Source organism: Neomonachus schauinslandi, chromosome 4 (assembly GCF_002201575.2).
Source record: "Neomonachus schauinslandi chromosome 4, ASM220157v2, whole genome shotgun sequence".
NCBI lineage: Eukaryota > Metazoa > Chordata > Mammalia > Carnivora > Phocidae > Neomonachus > Neomonachus schauinslandi.
In genome coordinates, this window is record NC_058406.1 from 12004545 (window position 1) to 12027355 (window position 22811).

The 22811-nt window shown below is 47.9% G+C and overlaps 1 protein-coding gene and 1 pseudogene across 1 annotated transcript in view; both read left to right on the plus strand.

The window, feature by feature from the left end:
- The first annotated feature begins 998 nt into the window (after nt 1-998).
- Nucleotides 999-2137, plus strand: LOC110574708 (annotated as a pseudogene).
- A 5821-nt stretch (nt 2138-7958) lies between these two features.
- PADI4 (peptidyl arginine deiminase 4) overlaps nt 7959-22811 on the plus strand; it is a 41982-nt gene continuing 27129 nt past the window's right edge. The window contains 1 exon segment of the mRNA XM_021683498.1: nt 7959-8050. Coding sequence (XP_021539173.1) covers nt 7959-8050 — 92 coding nt within the window.

Here is a 22811-nt window from a genome sequence, read left to right on the forward strand (position 1 = left end):
CCAGGTTTTAATGCAGTGACTGACAGAATCCCAGCGAGAGTCTCTGCAGATACAGGCAAGATTATTCTAAAATTATGTGGAAAGACAAAGAAACGGTCATAGCTAAAATGCTTTTGAGAAAGAATAAAGTGGGAGCAAATAGTCCACCCGTTTTCAAGATAAAACTACAGTAATCAAGTCTGCGCTTGGTTGGGGATAGACACATAGATCAATAGAATAGACGAGAGAACCCAGAACCAGCCCACAAAAGTATGGCCAACTGATTTTTAAAAAAATGTTTATTTATTTATCTGACAGAGAAAGAAAGAGGGAGAGAGAGGGCACAAGCAGGGGGAACAACAGGCAAGAGGGAGAGGGAGAAGCAAGCTCCCCACAGAGCAGGGAGCAATGCGGGGCTCAATCCCAGGACCCCAGGACCATGACCCAAGCTGAAGACAGACACTTAACCGACTGAGCCACCCAGGTGCCCCATGGCCAACTGATTTTTTGACGAAGTTGCAAAGGCAATTCAATAGAAGGAAAGTCTTTTCAACAAATGGTTGATGGAGCAAAGGATGTATCTTAAACAGTTTTTGATTAAAAAATACATAGCAGTGGTGATAGTGGGCATCCCTGTAGCGTTCCTGACCTTAGGGGGGACCATGAGAGACGATGGACTCTGAAAAACAAACTGAGGGTTCTAGAGGGGAGGGGGGTGGGAAGATGGGTTGGCCTGGTGATGGGTATTCAAGAGGGCACGTTCTGCATGGAGCACTGGGTGTTCTACACAAACAATGAATCATGGAACACTTCATCTAAAACTAATGATGTAGGAGGTGGCTGATACGCCGGTCGCGGCGAGCGTGGGTTCCGCCCCAGCCCTTGGCGGCCTCCGGTACGAGGACCGTGAGGGTCTCGGGCCTCTCCCCTCCCGTCCTTGGGGTCTCGGCGCCTTCCCCAGCCAGACCCCGTGCCTCACGACCACCTGGGTCAGAGCCACTCCGGGCGCAGGCCGGACGATGCCCAAGAAGCTGCTGCTGCTGCTGCCCCCGCTCTCCGCATCCTCGACCCTTCGTGCCCCGCCGCCCGCCCGACCATGAACACCACCCGCAACGGCTACCGAGTCTTCTCGGCCAACTCCAGGCCGCCTGCACCGAGCTGGCCAAGCGCATCACTGAGCGTCTTGGTGCTGAATTGGGGAAATCTGTGGTCTATCAAGAGACCAATGGAGAAACAAGAGTTGAAATAAAAGAGTCTGTTCGTGGCCAAGATATTTTCATTATACAGACAATACCCAGAGATGTGAATACAGCTACTGATCATGGCCTACGCACTGAAGACTGCCTTTGCCAGGAACATTATCAGAGTCATCCTTTACTTCCCCTGCAGCAAGCAGAGCAAGATGAGGAAGAGGGGTTCCATTGTGTGCAAGCTCCTGGCATCCATGCTGGTGAAAGCAGGTTTAACTCACATTATCACTATGGATCTTCATCACAAGGAAATGCAAGGCTTTTTCAGCTTTCCCGTGGACAACCTTAGAGCCTCACCTCTCCTGCTTTAGTATATCCAGGAAGAAATTCCGAATTACAGGAATGCAGTCATTGTGGCTAAGTCTCCTGATGCTGCCAAAAGGGCCCAGTCATACGCTGAGAGACTCCATCTGGGGTTAGCTGTGATCCACGGAGAAGCCCAGTGTGCAGAGCTGGACATGGATGACGGTCGCCATTCTTCCCCAATGGTCAAAAATGCTACTGTCCACCCGGGTCTGGAGTTGCCGTTGATGATGGCCAAAGAGAAGCCACTGATAACCGTAGTCGGAGATCTTGGCGGGCGCATCGCAATCATAGTGGATGCCATTATTGATGGTGTGGAAAGTTTTGTTGCTGCTGCAGAGATCCTCAAAGGGAGAGGTGCTTACAAGATCTACGTCATGGCCACTCACGGCATCCTGTCTGCTGAGGCCCCCCCCCGCCTGATCGAGGAGTCCTCCATTGACGAGGTGGTGGTGACGAACACTGTCCCTCACGAGGTGCAGAAGCTGCAGTGTCCCAAGATAAAGACTGTGGATATCAGTCTGATTCTTTCTGAAGCAATTCGGAGAATCCACAATGGGGAGTCCATGGCATACCTTTTCTGAAACATCACTGTGGATGACTAGCTGTCACCATTGCCTTGACCGTGGAACTCCTGAGAAAAATGTGTGGAGAGCAGTGCCATCAACTTATGTACACAGTGTTTCCTCTCAAGGGAGGCCTGGAAATAGCCTGAAGTCAGATAGTCTGTCTCTATCAGAGACAGGTAGGTAGGTAGGCATTAAGTTGGGTAGGTAGGAGGCATTAAGTAAGATAGTCAAGGGGAAGACAGAGCTGATGGATAAATGGCCTTAAATATCTGCCATCGCCATCCTGTTCCTTAAACAAAAGTTACAGACGCTTTCCTGAAAAGAATCCCCAGATTTTGTTGATACTGAAAAGGGGTTAAAGGCAGATAGTCTTAGCTCTGTAACATTCGGGTATTTCTACCGCAGGGAAATGTGTGTCAACATTGAACTTGGTTAGGGAAGCTGAGTGCCCTCGTACTGTTTCCATTCTAGTTGTCCTCTCCCCCGTCAGGCTCACGTAAGTCTTTGTAGGAAACCCTCTTTTTCTTTGAGAAGCTGCTGTGTCTACAGCCACTGAACAACAAAGCCTTTGTGGCATTACCCTGGTGAGGAGGTCAGATTAGAGAGTACACCCTATCTCTGGATACCTGCGTTGCTTTTCAATGGCAAATAAAAGAATTTGTTGTCTTGCAAAAAACAAAAAACAAAGAAACAAAAAACTAATGATGTAATGTATGGTGATTAACATAACAATAAAAATTTTTTAAAAAGGTTGATAAAGTAAAAAAATATATATAAAAAAAATATACAGTATTTCTTGTGCACCTTCTCTGCACCAGACACTACTTCAAGTACTAGGCGCATAGACATGAATACAAAGGAAAGTCCCTGTTTTTGGGGTGCTGACATTCTCATGGTCCCCAAGAGAAATTCTGGTGCTGGAGAAGGAATGTGGGCACCTGGGATCAAAGCCAGAGTAGAAGCCAGCTCCAGAAAAGGAATGCAGATGCCCTGACCTTCATCTGGCTGGGTCCCCTTCCTTTCCTCAAAGATGGCATCGTGGAAGTTAGCAGGCTATCCATGCGGACAGACCTGCATCCCACCTCCCGTCTCTGCCCCCTGGCATGATGCTCACCCATCGATGACTAGTGGGTGTCCTCCCTTCACCAGGCTGCTGTGGGGTCCGCCTGAATGGGCACAGTAAAAATGGTGCAGGGTGGGGCCTGGCATCTGTCAGTCATGATGTTACCCTGCGTGCCCATGAATCTTTCCAGAGCCTACAAGGGTTCTGTGAAGAAAAGCAGAGAGGTGCTGGGCCAGACAGAGATGGGGGAGCAGAGAGAGGGTGCGAGGACCCCTCCACCCCCACCACTACCTGCATGGTATACTCAGACAAACACCTTAGTGGGGGGAAAGATTTGCCAGTTTCTCCGAATCTGGATGATCTAGACATACTCCCGATTTTCTGCTTGAAGTTATGGAGAAGTTGGGGGTTCTTTGTGCTGGAAGGGGTTTCAGAACCCATCGGCCAAGTGACCTGAACAGGAGGCAGCTGCGTGGCAGGCAGAGTGGGACAAGGGACAAAGTTAGATCCAAGTGTCACCACTTCTGGTCTGCATAACCTTGGGCAAGTTATGTAAGCCTTCCAAGACTCGATTTCCTCATCTGGAAAGTGGGGAGAGCGTAAGTCAGACATTAAAGTCTATGCAAGGATCAGTGTCAGTGGCCTGGCGTGGGGCAAGGACTGTACCAGAGAGCAGAGCACATTAGGGAAAGCTGGGTTTGAAACCTGTTCAGGAGCCAGGTGACCTTGAACACGGGGCTCCACTCCTCTTTAGAAACGAGATCATAAGTCCTGCCCACTGGGTTATCTTGATAACTGGAAATAATATAGCCAAGGACCTGGTGACAAGTTTGGCCCGTAGCGGATGCATAATAGACCGTGGTCTCTGTTATCACCCTGGGTCCTTGTAAATCTATTTTAAATAAAGCCTAACCTAGCCTCTAAGAGAGTGCCAGACTCTTAGGAGGCATTTGATAAGTATTTGTTGAGTGAAGAGCTACATAAATGGATTTGAACTCTATCTGTAAGCGAAGAGCACTGAAGGAATGGCTCAGCCATCCACTCCAAACACAGTGCAACCCTACACCCAGTCCTGGGGGCTCAGGGAGAGGCCCTGATGCCAGTGCGTCCTCCCAAAATGATGTCATCACAATCTCCTGGAGGAAGGGCATATATCCAGGCCAGTTGCTGGGGCCCAGGTGCCAGAGGGCATTGGGCAACCCCAACACAGCCTTGCTTCCTCCACTGAGCAGCCCCACCAGTGATTCTGCTTTTCTGCGGGGAGAGGGGCCCCTTCCTGTGGCGTTTCTGGCCTAGGCTTTGAGCCAGCTGCCCTCATGTACTAGACAGTTTGCTTCCCAAACTTCCCAAGGTCAATGCCTTCCATGAGGTAACAACCAGGCTGGGTTCTGAGGGATCCTTGTAGGAAGTTGTCTCAGGGGCCCTGCCCTGGGTCCAGTGCTGGGCTGGGTGCCAGAGAACAACACTCTGGTCTTCAGCCACAGTGTTTAGTGAGCACCTACTAGGAGTCAGGAGCTTTTCTAGGCACCGGAGGTGCAACTGAAACCTAGAGAGGCCCTGCCCTCATGGTTGATTCGGGGACAGACATTTAAACACACACACATAATGATAAGCTGTAACAAATTTCAGGAAAAAAACAAAATGCCCTGTAAGGGAATAAAGAGGAGCAAAGATCAACCCATGAAGTTCCTGCAAAATAGCCACAGCCATGGACACAATTTGTTGGTTTTTTAAAATATTTTATTTATTTATTTGAGAAAGAGAGAGAGAGAGAGAGGGCAGGCGGAGGGGTAGAGGGAGAGGGAAGAAGAATCCCAAGCACACCCTGCGCTGAGCATGGAGCCCAACACGGGGCTCGATCCCACGACCCTGAGATCATGACCTGAGCTGAAACCAAGAGTCGGATGCCTAACTGACCGATTCACCCAGGTGCCCAGACACGGAGGCAATTTATGCATCGAAACGTGGTTTATATACCAGAAATCCGCAAACAGCCTCTGCGTCCAACAGTGCTGCGGACTGAATCGTGGCTCCCCCCAAATTCCTAAGTTGAAGCCCTAACCCCCCCAACGTGGTTTTTGGAGAGGGGGTCACGGTAGGTAATCCGTTGTGAGGGTGGGCTTCCCTAAAGAGACACCAGAGAACTAGCTCTGTCCGTGTCTCTCTCTCCTCTCTCCCCCTGTCATGCCAGAGCACAGCAAGAAGACAGCCATCTGCAAGCCAGGAGGAGGGTCCCCCCCAGAACACCACCGCGCTGGCACCATGATCCAGGACTCCCAGCCTCCAGAACTGTGAGAAAATACATTTCTGTTGTTTAAGCCCCCAACCTAGGCTGTTTTGTGATGCAGCCGAACTCTGACGGGGAGCAGCAGGGCAGTGATGCACCTGGAGCTGCTGGGGCGGGCGGTGCCCGTGCTCCCTGCGGGTCTGTCTGCCCTTGGCCCCCCTGCCAATTGCAGAGCCTTTCGTCCCTGCCCTGCCACGCCAGAGCCCGTGAGTCTGCAAAAAGGCTTTGCTTCCGAAGGACGGCTGCTTTCCCTGTGTGCGGGCGTGCAGGCGTGGGTGTTTGACGAGGCGCCACCCTGTGAAATAGCAAACAGCAGGAATGCACCTCTCTTGCGTCCCTTCCTGCAGGTGGCTCCTCTCGGTTTCGGGTGGAGGATCCGGGGGCTTCTCCTTTGTCTGTCCACGCTCATTCCCCAGAGAAGCTCTAGATGTTGACATCCCACAGATTTATCATTCCCAGCCTGATCCTCTCAAACCCCAGAATCATGTGTCCAACCAACAGCCTACAGGGCGTCCCCACACAGACTCGAATAGACAGCTCACACTCGGCATGGCCAGGACCAAACTCCTGATAGCCACACCGCCTGCAGCCCTTCCCCCCCCCCCCCCCCCCCTCCTCCCTCTCAGTTGGTGCCAGCTCCGTTCCTCCAGGGGCTCAGGCCTCCCTGGACCTTGGAGAACTCCTTGATTCCTCGCTTTTGCTGATGCCCCCCATCCGGCCCACCTGCAAATCCTACTGGCTGTACTGTCAGGGTATGTCCAGAACCTAACTGCTTCTCGCCTCCTCCACGGCCAGCACCGTGCCCTGTGCCCCATCTCCTACCACCTGCCGGAGGGCAGCAACCTCCTCACTGGTCTCCCCGCGGTTGATTCTCCCGCAGCAACCAGACAGATCAGACTGTGGGCCTCCTCTGCTCAAAATATCCCCATGTCTCCCCATGTCACTTGGGGTAGATGCCAAAGTCCTCACAACTCCTGCAAGGCCTTTTGTGACCCGCGCCCCCACCTCCTAGCCCTGCCCTCCCTCCCTCCTCCTCCTCCACTGCCTTCCAGCCCCTCCCCAGGCATGTCCCTGCCTCAGGGCCTTTGCATCTTCTCCCCCAAATATCCACATTGTCACCTCCCTCTAGTCTGCTCAGATGTCCCCTCCTTGGACCACCCTATTTGAAATGGCAATCCACCCCTTGCCATGCCCTATTGTTTCACTTTTCCACAATGCTAACATACTATGTAATTCCTTATTATATTTATTGCCTATTGGCTATCTCTTTCTAGTAACAAAAGCTCTGTGAAGGCAGGATATTTGTCTTTGTTCACTTTGTATCCTCAGCGCCCCGAAAAGGACCTAGCAAACAGTAGGCAATCAAGAAATATTTGTGGATTTAATAAAACTACTTTAGGTTTGTTCTCTCTGCGGCTTATTCATAGCCAATGCAAACCCCCAAATGCTGAAGAAAAACGGGGGAAAAAGGAAAGATAGAAAATCACCCCAGGAGACCTTATGCTTGGGGTAGAGCCCGGCCCCTGCGGCTGACTTGCTGTGTGACAGGGGGCATGCCACAGCCCTCTCTGTGCCTCAGTCTCCCGTGCCCAGGATGACCGGATCTGGTGGTGAGGGCCTTCTCAAGTCTGGCAGTGGACAGCCCCCTCCCCCAGCTTCCATCCGAAGCTCAAACTAGTCCTAATCCTGTGACCAGCTGGAGAAAGTGGGTTTGTTAAGACCTGCTGTGTGGACGTGCTGGAGCGTCAGGTGGCCACATCATCTGCTGGCACAGAAGATGGGCTCCGAGCCTCAAGAAGGTGGTCTGGGGCCCGGACGCCAAATCTACCCGTTGTGGAGCCTTGTGAGTATTACTTGGCTTCTCTGTGCCTCAGTTTCTTCTGTAACATGGGAATCATAGTGACTGTGACCTCAGACAGCTGCCGCGAGGACCAGGTGGGGGAATAATGATGGCGTTTACCCCACAAGCCTGCCTCAGTGGGTCAGTCCACGTGAGGGGCAGAGAGAGCTACCTGATGCACAGAAGAGACCCAAGAAGGTGAGCTGTCACATGGGTGGCCCAGCCTGGGAAGACCCGTCCCAAGCCAGCTTGGTCCTCGAGTGTGTAGCCCAGGGGTGACCTCCTAGCTACAATCTCCCGAGCTCCCTGCATTTCTTGCCTCTTCCTCTCTGATACCCATGTTAGATGGACCCAGGTGTTCACGGCCCCACGCGCGCAGGGGGCTGTGACATGAGGACCCAGACCTGCACCCCCAGGCTTCCTGAGCCCCTGGCCCTTCCCAGGAGACTGACAGAGCCAGCCGGCCATGACTCTGGCATTGACACTCACGAGGGTCAGAGGGGCAGCTCCTGGGCTGGGAGAGTGGAGAGAGTACACGCCCTGGGAGCTGAGTGGGGAGGGGCTAAGCGGCCTGTAAACCACAGGTGCTGACTCATGGCTCTGCTGGGCCATATAAAGGAACCAGCCAAGGGAATTCCTGCAACTGGAGGGACAGGCTGGCGGGACTATGGCCCAGGGCGCAGTGATCCACGTGACCCCGGGGCAGTCCATCTATGCCGTGTGTGTGCTGGGCACCGAGACTCCGCTGGATGTCTACGGGTGAGCAGGGACATTCTGGGGACGGGGGACAGGCCCACTGACGACACAGGACATGTGGTTGGCTCAGGCTTCGGGCTGCAGCCTCTGTAGCTGTTGCCCGGGGAGAAGCTGGAGGGGTTAGACCTGAGTGGTCCTGGGATGAGCCTGGACTCAAGGCGAGGGTTCCCCAGGGCCTCACCACAGATGAATTATCACAGGGCAGACAGGACCCTCTCCTTTCAGCATTGAGGCAATGGAGCTCAGAGAGGGTGTGTGACTTGCCTGAGGTCACACAGCAGGTGTGCCCTGGAAGGAAGGCTAGGCCCTAGACTTCATGACCCACACCTGGTTGCTGATGCAGTTTGTTACCTCCCCACCTCTCAGCCAAGCCTCCCTCCACGGGTGCGTAATAACCCACGTGTGATGGGACAGGCTCTGGCGTGGGAGAGGCTGATGCGGGAAACCTGTCCCTGCTGTTGGCCATCTGGGGGGCCTTGGCCAACTGAGCCTCAGGTCCCTCATCTGTGAAATGGGGTAATACCCGCTCCATAGGGTGGTTGGAGGGATTAAACGTGAAAGACCATGGAAGTGTGTAATTACTTAGCACATAGCTGGACATATTGCTGGTGGTTATTCATCCATCCGTCCATCCATCCACCCAACAAATGCCAACTGAACACCTACTATGTGCCGAGCCTGCACCAGGCTCTGGTTACACAAAATGGTCTAGCGACGCTCGACAAGTGCACATGGTTAGTGTCCTTGTCATCAGTAATAGTAGTGGCCCCCGGCTTCCTTCCTCCCAGGCTGGACATCTGTGGTCCTAGTATGGTGCCCACACGAGTGTCTGGGACATTTCTTTCAAAGTGTCACTGGCTGTCGGACCCTGGGCCATGGTAGAGTAGCAGTAAAAGTCTGGGGTGGGGGGCCGTCTGGAGCTGTGGAAGGGAGGCAGGAGACAGAGAGGTCGAGGGATGAAGGAGAGAGACAGGCCGATGTCATCTGAAGCCACCTGACTCTTCTGAGAGTGAGCTCCTCCTTCAGTGAGACATTCCATACGCCGCCCACTTCCCACGACAACGGCTGACGTTTCCACCCCACTGCCTACACATAACTCATTCATCAGCCTTATGAGGCAGGCAGGGCTCTTCTTCCCATTTTACAGAAGGGATAGCTGAGGCTCTGCGAGGTCCAGTAAGCCCCAGAAGCCACCACGGCTCGTAGGTGAGGGAGCCAGGATTCAAACGCAGGCAGCCTGGCTCTGGGACCCCGCCCCTGTGCTTCCTACCTGCTCTTAACAGCCCCCCGGCCTGCACCGTCATCCCACCTCCTGTGCAGCCACCAGCCTGACTGTGGCCTGAATTCTCTTGCGGAAACACGGATGGGGTTGGCACCACCTCCTCCACAGCGCTGCTCCCCTGACCTCCTCCCAGCACACATGTGTTCCACACCCCTGCCCTAGCCATGCCCTCTGCCACTGGGCTCAGAGCCCCCAGGGGTACAAAGGGCCATAGAGGCAGGAACAGACCCAGGGGGGTGGGCACCACGTCCAGAGCTGCCCTTACAAACGCTGCTTGTGATTTTCATCCTGCATTTGGAAAGTTCTTTTCCTGTAATGGGAAGCACATTGATTATATTCAGACAGAATCCCACTGACTTGAGATGAATATTGAAACCCGTCGAGGGCTTTCTGTGATGCTTGTGGCTGGAGTCAGGGAGGTATCATGACCCCGGCTACTGTGTGCCAGGTCCTCCTGTGATTTCTCATGAACATCATGCCCATTTTAGAGATGAGTGAACTGAGGTTTCAGGGTCATGCAAATTCAAGGTGACAAAGCCAGGAAATTCAAACCCAGGACTGTCTGACCCCAAACTCACTTGCTTCCCTAGCACCCATGGCCTCTTGAGTGCTGTGGCACTGGCCTCTCTGGGCACTGCTGCCCGGTTGGTGGAGCTCACACAGCTTCCAGAGGGCTTGGAAGGCCTGGAATGGGTGTGGAGGTCCGGAAGTTGCCAACCACGGAAGACGGCGGGCGTTCTGATGCTGCAGTCAGGGGGTTTGTCCTCTTCCTCCCAGTGTCTCCTTCTCAGCAGATGGCCACTCAGTGTGAAAGCAGGGAGCATGGGCAAGTCTCTGAGCCTCAGTTTACCCATCTGTAAAATGGGAACATTAACATGCACGCTGCTGGGGTGTGGTGAGGCTTAAACCACACATGGCCAGCTGAGTGTCCGCAGAGCAGTCCCCCTTCCCGTAAGGATTGTGTGAGCCACTGAATGTGAGAGTTGCAGACGCTAGGTGCTATCCAGCCTGGGACCGTTGGGAAGGTAATGCTGAATTCAGGAGTTGGAGGGATGCGGTCACTTGTCTGGGGCTCAAGCTCTCAGTGCTGCCTCTGCAGAAATTACAGGAAGATCAGCTCCGGATTGTCTTATAACAGCACGCATGGTTGCTCCCCCCATTCACAGTGAAAACCCCCTTCTGTTTATGAAAGTCCCTTGTTTAGGGACCTGAGAGGGCCTGGAAAACAGCCAAAGGAAAGAACATACATTCCAGGTCCAATCCCAGTGGCGCCACTTCCCAGCTGGGCCTCACTGCTCTGAGCCTCAGTTTCCCCCTCTGGCAGAGAGGGTGGTTATCAAGCCCTGGCAGGTGGCAGACCCGCCGGTCTGCACCCTTCTCCCCGCCCCTGGTGAGGAAGCCATGTGGGGCCGAGCGAGCCGAGTGAACAGGCCACAGGCCAGGCACTGTGGCTGCCCCCACCTTGGTCCCCAGTCTCAGTCTTCCCATTGTTGATTGGGTCCCTTCTTCATTTTCCTGCTGTACCAAACACACAGCGTGTCCCTCTCTTGTCCCCTCCTCCTGCCATGGCACCTGGGCGGCTGGGGAGGCCTGGCTTCTCACCTCGGCTTTGTGGGCATGAACTTGAACAGCTGTGCACAGACTTTGGCAGAGAAACAAGGGCGTTTCCTACATTTCGGTCTGTCCAGGTCAGTGTGTAACCCGCAGAAAGGCCCCTGGTTCCAGTGCGGTGCCCCTCAGCCAGGAACTCTTGTCGGGCACAGGCTGAGTGCCCTGTCACTACTGAGTGGCCCCCAAACCTCACAACAACCTAGGAAGCGAGGAAACCTCATTTCCATGAGACCAGGCTTCCCTCATGACCCAAGTCATGTAGCCTGTCCGGAGTGGCCCAAGCTGGTCCACCACTCTCCAGCCCTCGGAGACGGCCTGCTGCACCCCCCGGCCCCCGTCCCCCGGGCTGGCCTGGGACTTCCCGTGGGGCACCCCTACTGGCCTGCAGGCAAGTGTCTGAGCACAGGCTGCTCCGGGGGCTGGAGCCAGAGGCCTGAGCCGTGGTTGGTATACCTGGCTGGCTGGTATAGACAGATAGGGCCCCTGCGCTGGGCTGTGCGGTGCAGTGGGAGGGGTAGTTCAAGGACTCTGTCCACACTGACCCTGGCTATCTCCCCAATCCAGAGAGTCAGCGCACCAAGGCCCAGGTCAGTGTCCCCCTAGGGAATGACAACCCAGCCATCCTGCTCCTCGCCCCCATTGTAGGCGGACCAGGCTGGGAGCACGTGGTAAAGCCAGTGCCTACACCGAGGGGTGGGGACAGGCAGGGACACCCATTAGTGGAGTTCAGTAGATGTGGATTGGTGTCCTTGTCAAGGAAGACTTGGGGGAGTCCGCAATGGGACCCCAGATCCTCCGGCTGAGGAAATCACCCTCCTCCTAGCCAGGAGCCCCTGGGACCCCAGAGCTTGCCCCCACCCCCACCACCCGTTCCCCCAGCTGAAGGTCTGGCACACAGCGTGGCCACGCAACCTGGGGCAGGTGTAGGGGTGCCATGAGGGGCTCAGTGTGCCTGCAGTGTGGGGAGAATGTAGGGGCGGGGCCGGTGTATGAAGGGCGCTGGCACCATGCCGACCGACCCTTCTCTGACAGAGCAGAGAAGTGCAATGCCTAAAGCTGAGCTTGGGGAGGTGTCTTCAGCCCTCTGCCTCAGTTCCCTCACCTGTGAAATGGAGAGAAGCTCAGCACCTACCTGGCATGTTGATGGTGAAAACTGAATGAGCCGATGTATGGAAAGAATGCGTACGGGGCCTGGAGCAGTGTGAATGCTCTATAAATGCTCGCCGTTCCTGAAGGCTAAGAACTTGAGCTTGACTTTGTGTGGATGGCATGAGGGCCTGAGCTGGGGATGGGGGTGGGGTGGGTGTGGATGTGGGCACCACATGAAAGGAAATTGGGAACAGAGACTAGGAGAGTGTTGGTTTCATCTACTTCTTGGTTCTTCAAAAATGACTTAAAAAATTTGTCTCCTGAAAAAAAATAATCAAAATGTAATATGGGGGCACTAACTGCTAGGATAAATGAGGCAGAAGAGAGAATCAGTGATATAGAAGACCAAATGATGGAAAATAAAGAAGCTGAGAAAAAGAGAGATAAACAACTACTGGATCACGAGGGCAGAATTCGAGAGATAAGCGATCCCATAAGATGAAACAACATTAGAATAATTGGGATCCCAGAAGAAGAAGAAAGAGAGAGAGGGGCAGAAAGTATAATGGAGCAAATTATAGCAGAGAACTTCCCTAAACTGGGGAAGGAAACAGGCATCAAAATCCAGGAAGCACAGAGAACCCCTCTCAAAATCAAGAAAAATAGGTCAACACCCCGACATCTAATAGTAAAACTTATGAGTCTCATAGACAAAGAGAAAATCCTGAAAGCAGCTCGGGAGAAGAGATATGTAACCTACAATGGTAGAAACATTAGATTGGCAACAGACCTATCCACAGAGACCTGGCAGGCCAGAAAGGACTGGCAGGATACATTCAGAGCATTAAATGAGAAAAATATGCAGCCAAGAATACTATATCCAGCTAGGCTGTCATTGAAAATTGAAGGAGAGATAAAAAGCTTCCAGGACAAACAAAAACTAAAGGAATTTGCAAACACAAAAACCAGCCCTACAAGAAATCTTGAAAGGGGTCCTCTAAGCAAAGAGAGACCCTAAAAGCAACATAGACCAGAAAGGAACACAGACAATATACAGTAACAGTCACCTTACAGGCAATACAGTGGCACTAAATGCCTATCTTTCAATAGTTACCCTGAATGTAAATGGGCTAAATGCCCCAATCAAAAGACACAGGCTATCAGACTGGATTAAAAAACAAGACCCATCGATACGCTGTCTGCAAGAGACTCATTTTAGAACCAAAGACACCCCCAGATTGAAAGTGAGGGGATGGAAAACCATTTACCATGCTAATGGACACCAAAAGAAAGCTGGGGTGGCAATCCTTATATCAGACAAATTAGATTTTAAACCAAAGACTGTAATAAGAGATGAGGAAGGACACTATATCCTACTTAAAGGGTCTATCCAACAAGAAGATCTAACAATTGTAAATATCTATGCCCCTAACATGGGAGCAGCCAATTATATAAGGCAATTAATAACAAAAGCAAAGAAACACAATACAATAATAGTGGGGGACTTTAACACCCCCCTCACTGAAATGGACAGATCGTCTAAGCAAAAGATCAACAAGGAAATAAAGACTTTAAATGACACACTGGACCAAATGGACTTCACAGACACATTCAGAACATTCCATCCCAAAGCAACGGAATACACATTCTTCTCTAGTGCCCATGGAACATTCTCCAGAATAGATCACATCCTAGGTCATAAATCAGGTCTCAACTGCTACCAAAAGATTGGGATCATTCCCTGCCTATTTTCAGACCACAATGCTTTGAAACTAGAACTCAATCACAAGAGGAAAGTCGGAAAGAACTCAAATACATGGAGGCTAAAGAGCATCCTACTGAAGAATGAATGGGTCAACCAGGAAATTAAAGAAGAATTTAAAAAATTCATGGGAACCAATGAAAATGAAAACACAACTATTCAAAATCTTTGGGATGCAGCAAAGGCAGTCCTAAGAGGAAAGTATATAGCAATACAAGCCTTTCTCAAGAAACAAGAAAGGTCTCAAGTACACAACCTAACCCTACACCTAAAGGAGCTGGAGAAAGAACAGCAAATAAAGCCTAAACCCAGCAGGAGAAGAGAAATAATAAAGATCAGAGCAGAAATCAATGAAATAGATGGGCACCTGGGTGGCTCAGTTGGTTAAGCGACTGCCTTTGGCTCAGGTCATGATCCTGGAGTCCCTGGATCGAGTCCCGTATCGGGCTCCCTGCTCGGCAGGGAGCCTGCTTCTGCCTCTGACCCTCCCCCATCTCATGTGCTCTCTCTCTCTCATTCTCTCTGTCTCAAATAAATAAATAAAAATCTTTAAAAAAAAAAAAAGAAATCAATGAAATAGAAACCAAAAGAACAGTAGAACAGATCAATGAAACCAGGAGCTGGTTCTTTGAAAGAATTAACAAGATTGATAAACCCCTGGTCAGACTTATCAAAAAGAAAAGAGAAATGACCCAAATCAACAAAATCATGAATGAAAGAGGAGAGATCACAACCAACACCAAAGAAATACAAACAATTTTAAGAACATATTATGAGCAACTCTATGCCAGCAAATTAGATAACCTGGAAGAAATGGATGCATTCCTAGAGATGTATCAACTACCAAAACTGAACCAGGAAGAAATAGAAAACCTGCACAGACCTATAACCACTAAGGAAATTGAAGCAGTCATCAAAAATCTCCCAAAAAACAAAAGCCCAGGGCCAGATGGCTTCCCAGGGGAATTCTACCAAACATTTCAAGAAGAATTAATACCTATTCTTCTGAAACTGTTCCAAAAAATAGAAATGGAAGGAAAACTTCCAAACTCATTTTATGAGGCCAGCATTACCTTGATCCCAAAACCAGACAAAGACCCCATCAAAAAGGAGAATTACAGACCAATATCCCTGATGAACATGGATGCAAAAATTCTCACCAAAATACTAGCCAATAGGATCCAACAGTACCTTAAAAGGATTATTCACCACGACCAAGTGGGATTTATCCCTGGGCTGCAAGGTTGGTTCAACATCCGCAAATCAATCAACGTGATACAATACATTAACAAAAGAAAGAACAAGAATCATATGATCCTCTCAATAGATGCAGAAAAAGCATTTGACAAAGTACAGCATCCTTTCTTGATCAAAACTCTTCAGAGTATAGGCATAGAGGGTACATACCTCAATATCATAAAAGCCATCTATGAAAAACCTACAGCGAGTATCATTCTCAATGGGGAAAAACTGAGAGCTTTCCCCCTAAGGTCAGGAACGTGGCAGGGATGTCCACTTTCACCACTGCTATTCAACATAGTATTGGAAGTCCTAGCCACAGCAATCAGACAACAAAAAGAAATAAAAGGCATCCAAATTGGCAAAGAAGAAGTCAAACTCTCACTCTTTGCAGATGATATGATACTTTATGTGGAAAACCCAAAAGACTCCACCCCAAAACTGCTAGAACTCATACAGGAATTCAGTAAAGTGGCAGGATATAAAATCAATGCACAGAAGTCAGTGGCATTCCTATACACCAACAACAAGACAGAAGAAAGAGAAATTAAGGAGTCGATCCCATTTACAATTGCACCCAAAACCATAAGATACCTAGGAATAAATCTAACCAAAGAGGCAAAGGATCTGTACTCAGAAAACTATAAAATACTCATGAAAGAAATTGAGGAAGACACAAAGAAATGGAAAAACTTTCCATGCTCATGGATTGGAAGAACAAATATTGTGAAGATGTCAATGCTACCTAGAGCAATCTACACATTCAATGCAATCCCCATCAAAATACCATCCACTTTTTTCAAAGAAATGGAACAAATAATCCTAAAATTTGTATGGAACCAGAAAAGACCCCGCATAGCCAGAGGAATGTTGAAAAAGAAAAGCAAAGCCGGCAGCATCACAATTCCGGACTTCCATCTCTATTACAAAGCTGTCATCATCAAGACAGTATGGTACTGGCACAAAAACAGGCACATAGATCAATGGAACAGAATAGAGAGCCCAGAAATGGACCCTCAACTCTATGGTCAACTAATCTTTGACAAAGCAGGAAAGAATGTCCAATGGAAAAAAGACAGTCTCTTCAACAAATGGTGTTGGGAAAACTGGATAGCCACATGCAGAAGAATGAAACTGGACCATTTCCTTACACCACACACAAAAATAGACTCCAAATGTTTGAAAGACCTCAATGTGAGACAGGAGTCCATCAAAATCCTAAAGGAGAACACAGGCAGCAACCTCTTCGACCTCAGCTGAAGCAACTTCTTCCTAGAAACATTGCCAAAGGCAAGGGAAGCAAGGGCAAAAATGAACTATTGGGACTTCATCAAGATAAAAAGCTTTTGCAAAGCAAAGGAAACAGTCAACAAAACCAAAAGACAACTGACAGAATGGGAGAAGATATTTGCAAATGACATATCAGATAAAGGGCTGGTATCCAAAATCTATAAAGAACTCATCAAACTCAACACCCAAAGAACAAAGAATCCAATCAAGAAATGGGCAGAAGACATGAACAGACATTTTTCCAAAGAAGACATCCAAATGGCCAACAGACACATGAAAAAGTGCTCAATATCGCTCGGCATCAGGGAAATCCAAATCAAAACCTCAATGAGACACCACCTCACACCAGTCAGAATGGCTAAAATTAACAAGTCAGGAAACGACAGATGTTGGCGGGGATGTGGAGAGAGGGGAACCCTCCTACACCGTTGGTGGGAATGCAAGCTGGTGCAGCCACTCTGGAAAACAGTATGGAGGTTCCTCAAAAAGTTGAAAATAGAGCTACCATATGATCCAGCAACTGCACTACTGGGATACAAAAGATACAAAAGTAGGGATCCGAAAGGGTACGTGCACCCCGATGTTTATAGCAGCAATGTCCACAATAGCCAAACTGTGGAAAGAGCCAAGATGTCCATCGACAGATGAATGGATAAAGAAGATGTGGTGTATATATATACAATGGAATATTATGCAGCCATCAAAAGGAATGAGATCTTGCCATTTGCAATGACATGGATGGAACTGGAGGGTATTATGTTGAGCGAAATAAGTCAAACAGAGAAAGACATGTATCATATGACCTCACTGATATGAGGAATTCTTAATCGCAGGAAACAAACTGAAGGTTGCTGGAGTGGGGGGTGGGGTGGAAGGGATGGGGTGACTGGGTGATAGACACTGGGAAGGGTATGTGCTCTGGTAAGCGCTGTGAATTGTGCAAGACTGTTGAATCTCAGATCTGTACCTCTGAAACAAATAATGCCATATATGTTAAGAAAAAAAAGAAGAAGAAGAAGAAGAAGAAGGTAGCAGGAGGGGAAGAATGAAGGGGGAGAAATCGGAGGGGTAGACGAACCATGAGAGACGATGGACTCTGAAAAACAAACTGAGGGTTCTAGAGGGGAGGGGGGTGGGAGGATGGGTTAGCCTGGTGATGGGTATTGAGGAGGGCACATTCAGCGTGGAGCACTGGGTGTTATGCACGAACAATGAATCATGGAACACTACATCTAAAACTAATGATGTAATGTATGGGGATTAACATAAGAATAAAAAAATTTTAAAAAAATGAAAAAAAAATAATCAAAATGTTCATCAATGATTGTCCCTAAGTGGTAAGATTGCATTCTTTTCTAGGCAATTTTTCTTTCTTTCCTTCCTTCCTTCCTTCCTTCCTTCCTTCCTTCCTTCCTTCCTTCCTTCCTTCCTTCCTTCCTTCCCTCCTTCCCTCCCTCCCTTCCTTTTCTCCTTCCCTCCCTCCCCTCCTTCCCTCCTTCCCTCCCTCCCTCCTTCCCTCCTCCTTCCCTCCTTCCTTCCTCCCTATCTGCCTCTTTCCTCCTGTCTTCCTTGTTAGTCCTATATTAGCTATCGATCACTGTGGGACAAATTGCCCCCAAACCCAGCGGCTTGAAACAGTAGTGGTTATTATCTTACCGTTTCTGTGGGGCAGGACTCCTGTGTGGCTTAGCTGGGTCCTCTGCCTTGGGTCTCAGTGGCCGTGGTCAAGATGCCAGCGCAGCTGTAGTCATGTTGAGGCTTGGCTGAGGCAGGCTCCGCTTCCAAGCTTACCCATGTCATTGTCCGCAGCTTACTCCATCAAGATGAGGAAGCCAAGGAGAGGGGAGACAGAGAGAGAGAGAGAGAGACAGAGAGAGAGAGAGAGAGAGAGAGAGAAAGAGAGAGAGAGAGAAGACGTCTTTTGTAACCTTATCATAGAATGGACAGCTCATTCCTTTAGCCATTTCCCATTGGCTAGAAGGCCGTCACAAGGCCCTTCCCACCTTCCCGAGGAGGGATTTACACGAGGGCATGAGCACCAGAGGTGGGGATTGTTGGGGGCCATCTTTGAAGTCTGCCTATCACAGACTTTTCCAGTGTTTTCCTAATTCTCTATAAGGAATACATGTAGCTTTTGATACAGAGATTAAGAACTTTATGGCAAAAATAAAAATAGAAAACACAACCATAACACTCATGTCTTTGCGACCTTGGGGAGCAAGCTCTGCCTCTCCAGGGAGCCTCCGTTGTGGTGTGAATCTGCTACAAAGCCCTAGTCCCCCCACGATTTGTGGGTCACTCACTGTTGCAGAAAGGACTGCGCTGAACGTTCCCGGACATGTCTCCTGGCGGACACGTGCCAGGGATACTCTGGGGTGTCTGCCTTGCGGTGGATTGCTGGGTTTGGAGCGGGCCGATGTCTGACTTCGTAAGAGAACACCAAGTTGTTTTACAGAATGGTAAACTTCACACTCCCATGAGCAGTGTTAGAGTTGCCTTTGAATTGTATTGTCCACAGTGTTATTTTTCACCAATCCAGCCGGTGTATGCCCCTGTTCCACTATAGCCTGGATATTTTCATTTCCTTACTTATGAGTGAGATGGAGTGCCTCTTCACATGTTTATTATCCTTTTCCGTTGCAAGCTCTCTGAATGTCTGTTCATATCTTTGGCTATTTTTTTCTATTGAGTTATCTTTTTCATATTGATTAACCCAAGTTCTTTATATATTCTAGGTGCTAAGCCTTTTTGGTTTTATGTCGTGAATATCTTCTCTGTAGATTATGCTACGTCTTTTCACTTTATAGTGTCATTTGAGGAACAGAAGTTATTTATTCTCATCTAGTTGAACTTACAATCTTTTCTTTAATGTTTACTGGTATTATGTCTTGCTTAAATAAGGGCATAAAGATGCCTGTGTCATCTTCTTTTAAAAGATGCAAACAGCTATTTATGATAAAACTCTCAATAAACTTAGAGAGGAATTTCCTCAACCTGATAAAGTCTATCAACAAAAAACCTACGGCTAGCATTGACCTAATGGTGAGAAACTTGCAGCTTTCCCACTAAAATCAGGAGAAAGGCAAAGATGTCCTCACTCACCACTGCTTTTCAACATCATACTAAAATTCCTAGCAAATGCAATGAGACTAGAAAGGGAAATAAGAGAGATATCAATTGGAAAGAAAGAAAGAAACCTGTCTTCATTTGCAGGTGACAAGATCATCTATGTAGAAAGTCCAAATGAATTAACAACAACAACAACAAAAAACCCTTCTAAAACCAACAAGCAATTATGTCAAGGCTATAGAATACAGTGTTAATGTAGAAAAGTCCATCATTTTCCTACATACCAGCAACAAACAAGTGGAGTTTGAAATTTAAAAACAGTACCATTTACATTTGCACTCCCCCAAATTAAATTTATACTTAGGTATAAATCTAATAAAATATGTATAATATTTATATGAGGAAACCACAAGACACTGATGAAAGAAAACAAAGAAGTAAATAATTGGAGAGATATTCCATGTTCATGGATAAGAAGATTCAACATTGTCAAGATGTCAGTTCTTCCCAGCTTGATCTAGAGATTCAATGCAATCCCATTTTGTGGATATTGACGAACTGATTCTAAAGTTTATAAGGAGAGGTAAAAAACTCAGAATAGCTAACACAGTATTGAAGGAGAAGAATAAAGTTGGAAGGCTGAAACTATATTATAAAGACTTATTATAAAGCTATAATCAAGACAGTGTGGTATTGGCAAAGGAATAGAGAAATAAATAAATGGAACAGAATAGAGAACCCAGAAATGGATCCACATAAATATAATCAACTGACCTTTGACAAAAAGCAAAGGCAATACTGTGGAAAAAAAAGTAGTTTTTTCAACAAATGGTGCTGGAACAACTGGACGTCTACATCCAAAAAAGGAATCTAGACATAGGCCCTACATCCTTCACAAAAATTAACTCAGAATAGGTCATAGACCTAAATATGAAACAGAAAACTATAAAATTCTCAGAAGGTAATATAGGAGAAACCCTAGATGACCTTGGCAATGACTTTTTAGATAAAATACAAAAGGCATAATCCAGGGGTGCCTGGGTGGCTCAGTCATTAAGCGTCTGCCTTCTGTCATACAAATAAAATTTTTTAAAAAGATTTTATTTATTTATTTGACAGAGAGAGACATAGTGAGAGCAGAAACACAAGCAGGGGGAGTGGGAGAGGGAGAAGCAGGCTTCCCGCCGAGCAGGGAGCCCGATGCGCGGCTCGATCCCAGGACCCTGAGATCATGACCTGAGCCAAAGGCAGACGCTTAATGACTGAGCCACCCAGGCGCCCACAAATAAAATATTTTTTAAAAAGGCATAATCCAGAAAAGAAAAGAAAGAATTGATAAGTTGGACTTTATTAAAATTTAAAAGTTCTGCTCTAAAAAAGGACTGTGAAGTGAATAAAAAAAGACAAACCACAGACTAAGAGAAAATATTTACAAAAGATACATCTGATAAAAGATTGTTATCCAAAACATACAAAGAACAACAACAACAAACAACCTAGTTGAAAAATGGGCCAATAATCTTTATTTATTTATTTATTTATTTATTTATTTATTTATTTATTTATTTGACAGAGATAGTGAGAGCAGGAACACAAGCAGGGGGAGTGGGAGAAGGAGAAGCAGGCTTCCCACTGAGCAGGGAGCCCGATGCGCGGCTCGATCCCAGGACCCCGGGATCATGACCTGAGCTGAAGGCAGACGCTTAACGACTGAGCCACCCAGGCGCCCCTGGGCTGAAAATCTTAACAGACACCTCACCAAAGAAGGTACACAGATGGCAGGTAGGCCTCCACATGATATGTCATCCCGGCAATGCAAATTAAAACAACCATGAGATGCCACTTCACACCTATTAGAATGGCCAAAATCCAGAACACTGAGAGCACCAAATGCTGGAGAGGATGTGGGAGAACAGGAACTCTCATTTCCTCGCTGGTGATGATGCAAAATGGTACAGGCACTTTGGAAGACAGTTTGGTGGTTTCCTACAAAACTAAACATACTCTTCCCATATGGTTCAGCATTCCTACTCCTTGGTATTTACCCAAAGAGGTTGAAAACTTATGTCCACACAAAATTTGCCCACCGATGTTTATAGCATCTTTGTTCATAATTGCCAAAACTTGGAAGCAACCAAGAAGTCTTTCAGTACGTGAATGGATAAAGAAACTGTGGCCCATCCAGACAATGGAATATTATTCAGTGCTAAAAAGAAATGAGCTATCAAGCCATGAAAAGACATGGAGGAAACTCAAAGTGCATATTACTAAGAAAGAAGCCAATTTGAAAAGGCTACATACTGTATGATCCTGACTGTATGACATTCTGGAAAAGACAAAACTACGGCAACAGTAAAAGATCAGTGGTTGCCAGAGGTTGGGGGAAGGAGGGATAAATAGGCAGAGCACAGAGGATTTTTTTTTTTATAATTTTTTTTATTATGTTATGTTAGTCACCATACAGTACATCATTAGTTTTTGATGTAGTGTTCCATGATTCATTGTTTGTGTATAACACCCAGTGCTCCATGCAATACGTGCCCTCCTTAATACCCATCCCCTCCCCCCTTCCCCTCTAAAACCCTCAGTTTGATTCCCAGAGTCTATAGTCTCTCATGGTTCGTCTCCCCCTCTGATTTCCCCCCTCCTTCATTTTTCCCTTCCTTCTCCTAATATCCTCCTCCATGCTATTCCTTACGTTCCCCATAAATAAGTGAAACCATATGATAATTGTCTTTCTCTGTTTGACTTATTTCACTTAGCATAATCTCCTCCAGTTCCATCCATGTTGATGCAAATGTTGGGTATTCGTCCTTTCTGATGGCTGAGTAATATTCCATTGCATATATGGACCACATCTTCTTTATCCATTCATCTGTTGAAGGGCATCTCGGCTCTTTCCACAGTTTGGCTATTGTGGACATTGCTGCTATGAACATTGGGGTGCATATGGTCCTTCTTTTCACTACATCTGTGTCTTTGGGGCAAATACCCAGTAGTGCAATTGCTGGGTCATAGGGTAGCTCTATTTTTAAATTTTTGAGGAATCTCCACACTGTTTTCCAAAGTGGCTATACCAATTTGCATTCCCACCAACAGTGTAAAAGGGTTCCCCTTTCTCCACAACCTCTCCAACATTTGTTGTTTCTTGCCTTGTCAATTTTTGCCATTCTAACTGGTGTAAGGTGGTATCTCAATGTGGTTTTGATTTGAATTTCCCTGATGGCTAATGATGTTGAACATCTTTAAATGTGTCGGTTAGCCATTTGTATGTGTTCTTTGGAGAAGTGTCTGTTCATGTCGTCTGCCCATTTTTTTGATGTGATTATTTGTTTTTTGGGTGTTGAGTTTGAGAAGTTCTTTATAGATCTTGGATACCAGCCACCCAGTAGTGTCATTTATCTGTAGTGTCATTTGCAAAT